General features: G+C 43.1%; 1 protein-coding gene across 1 annotated transcript; it reads left to right on the plus strand.

Moving 5' to 3' along the window:
• Window positions 1-2,367: 2,367 nt before the first annotated feature.
• Window positions 2,368-8,784, plus strand: LOC103351984 (cancer/testis antigen 55). The gene is made up of 5 exons (XM_017349692.4): window positions 2,368-2,798; window positions 4,004-4,128; window positions 5,160-5,304; window positions 7,149-7,261; window positions 7,936-8,784. The coding sequence occupies exons 1-5, from the start codon at window positions 2,714-2,716 to the stop codon at window positions 8,128-8,130; spliced, it is 663 nt and encodes a 220-aa protein (XP_017205181.2). The 5' UTR covers window positions 2,368-2,713; the 3' UTR covers window positions 8,131-8,784.
• The last annotated feature ends 2,137 nt before the right edge of the window (window positions 8,785-10,921 follow it).

Here is a 10,921-nt window from a genome sequence, read left to right on the forward strand (position 1 = left end):
ATGAGCTTTCTTTCTGCATTGTCATTTTTAGTGGTGTATGATATGGGTGGATTTTTGTCTGTTGAACCACCCTTTGAGGCCTGGAATACCTCTTGCTTGGTCATGGTGTATGGTACTTTTAATATGCAACTGAATTTGGTTTGTCAGATATCTTGCTGAAGAGTTCTGCATCTCAATTCACAAGAGATGTTGGTCTGTAGTTCTTTTTTCTTTCTGTCATGTGTTTGTCTTTGCTATCGGAGTAGTTCTGTCTCTTTAGAAAGAACTAGAAATGGTTCTTTACTGTTCTATTTTGGAGGAAATTAGAACAGTATCAGTGTGTTCTTTCAAGATTTGATAGAATTTAATGGGGATAAATTTCCCTGTTGGTTTTTACAGCATTGGGAAGATTTTTTAATACAGATAGAGACATGGACTTTGTTTCGTTTTGTTTGGAGAGAATCTGCTCATATTGAACTCAATGAGTTCAATGATATTTTAGTTAATTCAATAATCCCAAGAAAGAATAGAAATCCATGACGCTATGGAAAGTGGAGGTAACTTATGATTGAATATTTATTACATCCTGAAATACATATCCAGGTTTTCCCAATTCATCCATCCCTCAACAATTTGGAAAAAAGTTGGAACTGTTTTCGTCACACACCTTGGTCCCTCTGCTTCATATATCCTGAGAATAACCCTAACCCTAACCCTGCTTTCACATGTGTCCTCTTCCTCTCCAGTTACTTACTCATGTTTCACGTAGCAAGTACAAAGCGGATTGTATTTCTGGGCCCTCACAGGAAGTGTGAGGTGACACTGCTATTCTCACACCATTCACCCGGCATCCCCCACTTGCCTGTGGATTATAGAAGAGATGACCTTAATGTCTATCAAAGGAGGCCCACGCACTGTCCTTAGCTGCTTCTGGAGAACCAGGGAGTTACAGGGCCCACGTAAGCTGCTGCTGTTGGCCCACGGGCTCAAGGACACACAATGCCCCCTGTAGATCACTCCAATCCCTAATGGCCTCCTCAGGTATCCTTATGGACCTGTTGCGGGTCACACTTCTCTGTGCCGTATGCAAGGTTCTGGAGGCGAGGGGTCATATTTCCCTGGCCTGTGAAAGGAGCCCCGAGCCCCACGCAAGGTACATCGGCACTCTCAGTCCCCCTGCACCACTGTTGCAACCCGCGCTGAGGTCCCATAGACACACCAAGACCCTGACAAGAGGCTTCTTCCTGCACTGAGAGGAAGACAGAGATCACCACAAATCGCAATCTTACGTGTCCACTGCCCTGTCCGAGCTGCAGGCAGCCAGCACCTGGGTGTTAAGGGAAGCCAGAGTGTCCAACTTCATAGGCCCAGGGAGCATGGACCCAGGTGGGCCTGTTACTTGAGCACGGCTCCCAGACACAGTGCCCTGCGGCCCAAAGGTTCTACTAGCGATCCAGTCCATCCTTCAGAACCAGAAGCATGCAGCTCCTTCTCGGGTTTGGGTCCACCCCGGTATAGGGGCAGCACTGCGCCTCCCTTAAGTCCTGTATTTGTTTCTTTTCTTTCTTTCCTTTTTTTTTTTTTTTTTGACAGGCAGAGTGGACAGTGAGAGAGAGAGAGAGACAGAGAGAAAGGTCTTCCTTTGCCGTTGGTTCACCCTCCTATGGCCGCCGCTGCCAGCGCGCTGCGGCCGGCGCACCGCACTGATCCGATGGCAGGAGCCAGGTGCTTATCCTGGTCTCCCATGGGGTGCAGGGCCCAAGCACTTGGGCCATCCTCCACTGCACTCCTGGGCCACAGCAGAGAGCTGGCCTGGAAGAGGGGCAACCGGGACTGAATCCGGCGCCCCGACCGGGACTAGAACCCGGTGTGCCGGCGCCGCAAGGCGGAGGATTAGCCTAGTGAGCCGCACCGCCGGCCCTGTATTTGTTTCTTATTAGGTTTTTATCTCCTTATCCCCTCCCCTCTTCAGATTATCTCCCCAAAGCCAGTATCAATTCTTTTTTATTCACTGATTAATTTTCAAACACCAACATTGGTTCAGCCCCCGAGTCAGTACTAAACAGGTATCTGCTGGTTATCAAACAAGTCTATGGTATATTATTGATAGGAACACTAGGGTAAAAGAGACTTGGCATGACATACACACAGGCCCTCAAAACCCACCCTGCCCACACAGACTGGATATCTGGGTGGAGCTCTCACTGCCCAAGGGGAGGGCTGTAATATTCTTTGGCATTGCACAGGAACACATTTCCAAGATGGATGTCTGAACCAACCAAACAGAAAACGCGCCAGAAAAGTTGCAATCTTCAGCAAGAGGACACACCCTGCCCCGAGAACATACTCCGGACTTCCTAAAAGTGCACCAGGAGTTTGGGTCGGAGGAGCCACGGGTGTTTCTTGTCACTGCGTCCTATTGGCTTGTAGGGCCCTCTTGCCTGTGTGCAGCCACCTCACTGGCTGCAGAGTTAGGGGGTGGTTCAAGAAGAGTCTCGCGGTGGTGGTGGGCGCGAGTGATGTACGAGAGCTGCTGGCGACGCCGCGTGGCTCATGCAGGGAATCCCACCCGCGCCATTTTAGAAGCCGCTGCTTGCAGGAGGGAGTTTGTCCAGGAGCTGAAGAAGACGAGCAAGAAGCAGGTTTCTTGGGGGCGCTGTGACCTGAGGGACAGAGGAGCTGTCCAGCTTGGTGAGCTTTTCACGGAACTCAGTGCCGTGCTGTGGAGGAGACCATGCTCAAGCTGGCGAGACGCATGGTAACCTTCTTCGGCTGCAAGAGCTACGAACCTGCTGAGAGACAGCCGGGAGCAGGGCAAGGTACCTCTCAGTGTGTCCCATTGTAGGATTCCCCACCCCCCACCCCCTGCAAGGAATCTCCTAGTGTTGGCCCTCCCAACGCTGGTCCACATTTGGGTGCGGGAGCCATTGAGAGTTGTCACGGCTCTATCCTGTGCATGTGCATGAATGCGTGTGTGTGCGTGCATTTGTGTCTAGGGTATTCAACATATACCACAGTGTGAGCTAGGGCAGCCACACTCAAGCCTCCATTTCATGGCCCTCCAGTCTGAGAAGGGGCTGATACACAAGGCCCTGGGGTGAAGCTCCCCTGCCTCTCCCGCTTGCTTCCTGCTCTAGGTGAGTTTTTTTTTTACATGCCCCCAAATTGCATGTGGAATTCATTTTCCATCTCTGTTGAGTTTTTGCAGACAGGTGGATAATTCGGATAGTAGTCCCTTAGGCAACCAGCAGAACTCTTTGGCAAGCTGACTGCTAGAATCAAATAACAAAATATTACTTCTCAGCTGCTCTTGTACACACAGCAAAAAAATTGGGTGCAATTAGGGGTCACCTGTAAATCTCCAGATGGTTTGAGTGCTTTGTCTGAGAAGATAAGAAAGCAGGCCCTAGAGATTACTTCCTCAGCTTTGTGATGATAGCAAGATGTAATAGTGGAAGCTTTATGAAATCTGCAGTGATAACAGCTACTTTCTGCAAGGCACTCACAGATCTTTTTTAAAGGATTTTTTCAAAGATTTATTTATTTTTTATTTGAAAGGCAGAGTTCTGGAGAGACAGGTAGGGAGAGACAGAGGGAGATCTTCTATCTGCTGGTTCAGCCCGCAATGGCCAGAGAAGGGCCAGATGGAAGTCAGGATGTTCTTTCTGGTCTCTCACATGAGTGCAGGGGCCCAAGGACCTGGGGCATCTTCCCCTGCTTTCTCAGGTGCAATCATTAGTAACGGAGCTGGATCAGAAGTGAGCAGCAGAGAATTTTACCAGTGTCCACATGGGACGCTGGCCTTGCAGGTGGTGGCTTAACCCACTGTACCAAAGCACCAGCCCTGGTACTCACAGATCTTAAACTGTACGTACCTGTGTGAATAAATGACAATGCTTAGTGGCAGATGTTGTTATAATCCTTGTTTTACATATGAAGGATCAAGAGAGCCTAACACAGATGGTCTTTGTATGGGTTTTGCATCTGAACCTAAGAGGTGTGACCTCGTTGACCTATCTCGTAGATGACAATTTGGAAAATCAACGGAAAGAAGTCACAAATTCCTCTGGTGACTATGACCTGGGCAGGGTGCTGCTGAGAGGTGGGCAGAAGGATGCTGCCAGTGTGGAAGAATGTGAACTCTTTGAGGTATTGAAATCTTTCCAAGTAAGATTTAGTTTGGGGACAGTGTCATATGTGAAGCTTCACTCCCAGCGCTGTATATGACTCTTCCATAATATTCGTGAGTACTGAATACACTGACTATTCTCCATCTGTTTTTCTAGTATTTAAATGATGCAAGTAACCGTGATAATTAAGTAATACATATCTGTGCACAAAAAAAAACTGAAAGATAAATGACACTTGTCTCTAGCTAATATGATTATGAATTAATGAGGAATTGCTTTGTTTTTGTACTTTTTCCATCATTGTCATCTATTATTTCTATAGATAAGAAACTTCAAATACAGAGTGGTTTGCTCCCAGTAAACAAAGTTGCTTTGTATACCTCTCTGTCAGAGAGTTAATACACCCTAATTTGACTATTTTGTTATCTCTCTGTCCAATTTCCAATGATTTTTTTGCAGAGCTTATCTCCTAGTCCTTTTCCCTTGAATGGCATTAGACACCTGCCTATATCCCTAGCTTATGCGCATTTCTCCCATCTCTACTTGCCTCCTGGCCCTACTGTCATTTAACAAGGACACCTGTCTTTGATTTCACAGCCCAACCCCAAATTCATTTTCTCCATTCACTGCCTCAGTTTTCTCCCAATCTGAAATCTCCTTTCTCTGGAGAATTTACCAAATTATTTTCACTATGATTGTGATTTTGATCCCACCGTCCTAGAACTGGATCTTATTTCAGTTTCTTCAGTTATTTAATACTGAATTTCTGGAGCACAAGAATAGTATACATTTTACCATTGAACTTAATGTAACGAGTTCCTTACACTTGGGTGTACCATTAACATTGTCCCGAGATTTTAAACAATGCATAAAGCTCAAGAATTATTTTCAGTGCATCAGCTCACATCTGTGATTAATTTGCTATGTAACATATTCCCTAGTAAGGAGTACAATTATTAAACATAATTCTTGAACATCAATCTTTTAATCATACTGGATTCCATGTCAACGTTTTGTTCTGTTGGAAGTCAATGTGTACTTATGTTACAGGTGATGAACATCCCTGATGACTTCTACAATGCTAGCGGATCAGACCCTGAAATTGGAATTTTAATTGATCGTGTTAGTACTGTATGGAATGGTGTTGTCTATATGAATGAAACAACTAGCTTCTCCATAAACCTTTTTTCTGAAGGTATAATTTCCAGTTGTTAGAAAAATGTGATGTTTATTTTCTGACAGAATTTTAGCACTGTCACAAATTGCATATCTGGCTCTAGTCAATGGCTCCTGAAGAGTTGAGGAAGGCCTTTGGAAGTGCAAATAATATAGTTTATGAGGGCAGTTACCTAGTATTTTTAATAGCTCTGGTTATCAGTTGTTATGTGTAAATGCAGCCAGTAACGTGTAGATATATTTCATTCATACAATGAAATTGGTTTGTATTTAATTACTATCCAATAAAAAATTACACAGGAATAGGAAGATAATATTTTAAAGCAATACAAATGCTTCAAAATGGAAGTTTAGAGAGAGTGATACAATTTACAGTGTAGGTATATGGGGTACCTATTGTTGAATTCCACTTGTAATGTCCAGATTTGTTCTAAGAGTAGGACTCTAACCAACATTATACTATGTTGATTCTTGTGAACGAAATACTGCTCTAAACGGAATATTAGCTAAGCCCCACAAACCAGCCTGATGTTTTATTTCTCTTGGACTCCGAACTATGGTCCTTGCCTGAGCTTTGTTACCATGTTCACTCTGTCTGCTTTGTTGTTAAGAGAGTATATGGGAGAAGGATCAATCAAGAATTTGCTTAGGAGGACATAGTAAAATTGGCCAGAGGTTATGGATATCTGGAGGAGGATCCTGGATATAATTTGGGATTTCAGAGGACAATGATTGCTGGTGAATTGTCCTTTTGTTGTGAAAGGAAAGAGAGGAAAAAGTAATTGCAAGGTATTTGGTTTGAACAGTGATAGGGATGAAGCTGTTAATGTGACACGTGGGAGACTGAGAAGAGCCAATTGTAGTGAAAAAGAAGAAAAACAGGAACTAAGCTTTAGGTATGTTAATTCAGTCTGTGTATGGAAATGATGGAATCTTGGCTTGAGTATAGCTTTAGAAACGTGCCCTCTGCAGCTATAAGCCCATACATATTCTGTAAAGCCACACCAGAGTTATGCATATTGATTAAGGAGAGAAGCAACAGATGTCTCACTGAGCCTGGGGTCACCAGATTCATATACATTTAACTTTGTTGACATTGCCAGTTTGCTGGTTTGGGTGTGCCAGTTTACCTACCCACCTGTAATGTTTGAGTATTCGAGTTATTTCTGAGCCTTGTGGTTATCTCTGTTATGCCGTAACTAACCTTCTTCTTAATGCAAAATCCCTTTTGAAACTACATGTGTATAGCTGTAAAAAGTAGTAAAGACCTCATCAGCTGACCAAAATCCTGGGATTGCTTATTCATTTGTACAGTATTTCTTGATGTTACTAATTTCTTTATTGTACATGTAAAGTTTTATCAGTACCTTAATGGTATGTCATCAAGACTATTAGGGTACTTCTCATTTTATACATGGTGACATTGAAACACAGAGAGGTAAAGTGCCTCGACCATGGTTGCAAACTGAGCGACAGTGTTGTGGTCTGTAATATAGGAGTACAGTTGCAAGCCTGTGATCTCAACTTTGTACTTGACTGTCTCTTGAGTAAAGACTTATGAATGTGAACATTTGTTTAATATGTTCCCAGGCTCATCCCCAAATTTGGCTATGTGTGATGTTCAATTCTTCATTCCTTTCCCTATCTGGATTTAGTAAACCAGTACAGAACAGTCAGGGAATAAGGCATGATAGCTTGAATCTGACTGAAATATTTAAAAGGTTTCTGTGAAAACACCTGCAAAATTATATTTATGTAGAACACAAACTTCTCAGTAATAGTACAGCACTGACAAAACTTGTGAATTCAAGATGACTTTAGAGAAGCAATAACGTAACTGCAGTTTCTCCATGGCTCTTATAGGTTTTAAGCCTTACAAGGGAGACTGGTTAGAAGTTGAATATTCCTTCGATCCTTGCACCTCCAACATCAGGGCACACTCAGCAAAGCCGTTGAACTTTAACCATGTCAAAAAGGTAATGGGTTTGCATATTGCTGCAGACTTCCCTATTGTCAATTTTTCCTTTGTTGATAATTTGATTCTCAGCTTTCTACTGAGTGTGCTGGGACATCTATACAATCTGTTCTTTGGCAAACAGGAGCTTATGTTGCTTTTGAGAAATAATGACTTCCAAAACCAAAGAAATTAAGAGAATTATGTGTACTTCATATGCAACTGATAATATACATTCGGAATTTTATATGGTATTGGAATGCTATTACAGTGCTCTTAAGGAAAACATTATGAAATATGACTTGTGTGCAAGAATATTTTTTGAGAAAGAGTGAATGTAGAATGCCATAGCAGCTGACATTACTCATAAGAGCCAAGTATGACTTGAATTGTGGAGTTGGAAAGGAAGTGGGGAATCCATCAAATCATGATTAATGCACACAGTGAGTGGTAATGTTAGCAGAGTAACTCACTGTAGACCAGGGTTCTCTCTCCTGAGACTCTGAATTGGCTGTTAGGAAGTGAGGTCTGGCCCCAGGTGTGTTTACCGAGCATTCTTGGTGTTGACAAGGTGCCAGTCAAATTGGGGATCCCGGTGGAGATGGAGAGACTCACAGGATAGAGCCGTAGTGAGGAGGGGCAGAGAAGCTTGTAGTGCGCTTTGATTTTAATCATTTCCATTCTTCCTCTCTACAGGTGTGGATTAGCAATGTACTTGGAAGAAATGGGGTGATCGCTAATACTGTCTTTTTCACCTTGGATTCGCTGATACTGCCTGAGGGCTATATGCCTGAAGTCCGCGATGCCGTCAATGTGAACATAGTGAAGAGTGATCAGGGGCGCTATATTTGGAGAGCAGTGTCTGTCACCCCAGTGGAAATGATGATGTAATAAACAACACCTTTTTGTTCCCTGTCCATCCTTATTTTGAAGGGCAGCAAAGGGCAAATTTCAATTGAGTCATCATGAAAAAGATTTTACGTACAGCTTTTTTGGTGCAGCCAAATCAGACACTGGCAGGTTCATATGGGACCATCATTCAAGTATAGGGCAATGCAGCAAATTTAGTAAAGCTGGCGAGTTATAGTAGGAAAGGCATTGTTGGAAAGCCCACTGCAATTGAATTTGAATTTTTTGCTTTCCGTGGCCAGGGATGGATTGGGTGGTGGCAGAGGATGTTGTCTATCCTGAAGTCACTTCCATAGGCAAAGCAAGTCCCCTGTTTGTTGTATGTTTACTTTGTTTTTCTCCATAGCACTTTCTCACTTCTCCTCACCAGCATAGTTTATTATTTCTCTTGTTGACCTGTGGCCCTCTTTCCTATGCAAGTTGTTAAACTTAACATGGACAGGGCTGTTTAGGATTTGCTTTTCTATTTTGTTTTATCCATTAGCCCATTAGAGGGCCACATAGAATGTTGCCTGACATAGTGTGAAACTACCATAAAAAGTACTGTTATTAAATTCAGTTAACTGAGTGATCTCACCAGAAATGATGTTTACCTGTGGATAAACTGAACACTTATTTGTTAAAAGTAAAGATTTTGATGGGTTCGTGAAGGACTCTGTTGCTTCTGTAACAATATCATAACCTCTGAAAAAGGGTGTTTACACTGGCATTTAAGTCGCTGTGTTAAGGTGTCTGTGTTTTACAGCTGAGGAACAGGGACGCATCTTCCCTGGCTGTAGCACCTGACTCTAGATTCCTGCTAATGACAACACTAGGAGGAAATAATTGGGTCCACGCCACCCACGTGGGAGACCTTGCTTGAGGTCAGGATCTAAGGTTATGCTGTGTTCATTTATGTTGGGAGCCAGGAGATGGGAACTGAATGTCTCTGTCTATGCTGTGTGTCCCTCTCAGATACTAAGAAGACAAAGATGACAGAGGTTCTTCCCTTTGCTCTTGACCCATGCTCATTGTTGTTAGTGAAGTACATGTTTTTTTTTCAAGTTCATCTAAATGCCCATGAAGAAATAACATTCATTGATTTTAAACTTCGTGCACTCAAGAAATTTGTCTTCAATTCTCTTGCCATTGACTGTCTAAAGCACCCCTTACGAGGCAAAGCCTGCTCCCTTGCATTTGCCAGTGTTCAGTGATAAAGATAAAAAATATTTGAGTAATTAAAAATCAGAAATTTTCAAATGGGTTGAATTGTGCCCCCCATAATATATGCTCATTTGCAGACACGTGGTACCTGTGTATGGAGTCTTATTGGAAATGGGCTCTTTGCAAATATAAAGAATCCAAGGTGGAGTCACACAGAAATATGATGAGCAGTGCTCCCAGGAGTGGGGTTCTTATAAGGAGGGGAATTTGGACACACAGATACACAGGGAAATGCACTATGAAATAAAGGAGGCAGATAGAGCAATGATGCATCTACAAATTTGGAATTCCTTGGACGTTGGCAATCCCCACATGCATGGAGAGAATATGGCAGTGAACTATCCCTCATAGCTCTTCAGAAGGAACGAACATTCCTGTAACACTGATTTTGGATCTTTCTCCTCCCAGAGAATCAGTTTCTGATGTTAGCCACTCCCATGTGCTCATTTGTTACAGCATCTCTGGGAGACTAGCATGGGTGCTAAGTTGTTCAGGGACAGATAGTCTCCCACTGTGGGTAATCATAGTCCCTAGGGTAATACAGTGGGATTCTTAGGTAATAATCAGAGGAGGTGGAGAGGGAGATAGGAGAGCCTGGAGCTTGCATCCTCAGTTAACATGAACCTGGGGGATTACCAGGAGGCTGCTGCTATCTATTGTAAACATATAGGTAGAGAAATGGGATAAGCCATCATCAAGGTTATTCAAATGAAGAATATAATTAATTTCTAAGTCAATAGATTGATTTTCCTTAGATGCTGAACATTATTCAAATGAAGAACATAATTTATTTCTAAGTCAATAGATTGATTTTCCTTAGATGCTGAACATTTCACTCTGCTGTACATTATAGATACTGCAAGGATGAATCAAGAGAGTTCCTATACATGCAAATTGTCTTCAGCAATGGTACATCCAAACCTATTGGTGCAGAAGATAAGAACACATCTAAAAGAGTGTGGGCTGGTGCCGTGGCTCAACAGGCTAATCCTCCGCCTTGCGGCGCCAGCACACCGGGTTCTAGTCCCGGTTGGGGCGCCGGATTCTGTCCCGGTTGCCCCTCTTCCAGGCCAGCTCTCTGCTGTGGCCAGGGAGTGCAGTGGAGGATGGCCCAGGTGCTTGGGCCCTGCACCCCATGGGAGACCAGGAAAAGCACCTGGCTCCTGGCTCCTGCCATCGGATCAGCGCGGTGCGCCGGCCGCGGCGGCCATTGGAGGGTGAACCAACAGCAAAAGGAAGACCTTTCTCTCTGTCTCTCTCTCTCACTGTCCACTCTGCCTGTCAAAAAAAAAAAAAGAGTGTAAATAGAATGTGGCACATAGTTACCTGGATGTACTTTGATTGTGGGGTATATGTAATTGTTTTCTGCTTTATATGTCTATATGGTACTATAGTAAGCATGTCTTAGTTGTGTGATTAGAAAAAGGTAAATGTAGGAAAGACCATTGCAAATGCTATAAAGAAATCATTTTGGAGACTTCAGTACTTTGGAGAAATTAGTACCCTAATTTGACATTGCTTCTCACATGCCAGACTACTTTTTTTAAAAAAAATATTTTATTTATTTGAA

The sequence above is a fragment of the Oryctolagus cuniculus genome, chromosome X (genome assembly GCF_051225735.1).
Source record: "Oryctolagus cuniculus isolate XC-2025 breed Fujian yellow rabbit chromosome X, ASM5122573v1, whole genome shotgun sequence".
In the NCBI taxonomy this organism is placed as follows: domain Eukaryota; kingdom Metazoa; phylum Chordata; class Mammalia; order Lagomorpha; family Leporidae; genus Oryctolagus; species Oryctolagus cuniculus.

Coding starts and splice junctions, on each gene's coding strand:
- LOC103351984 (XM_017349692.4), top strand. CDS start 2,714: ATGCTCAAGCTGGCGAGACGCATGGTAACCTTCTTCGGCTGCAAGAGC. Junction 4,129..5,159: donor AAGAATGTGAACTCTTTGAG/GTATTGAAATCT, acceptor CTTATGTTACAG/GTGATGAACATCCCTGATGA. Junction 5,305..7,148: donor CATAAACCTTTTTTCTGAAG/GTATAATTTCCA, acceptor TGGCTCTTATAG/GTTTTAAGCCTTACAAGGGA.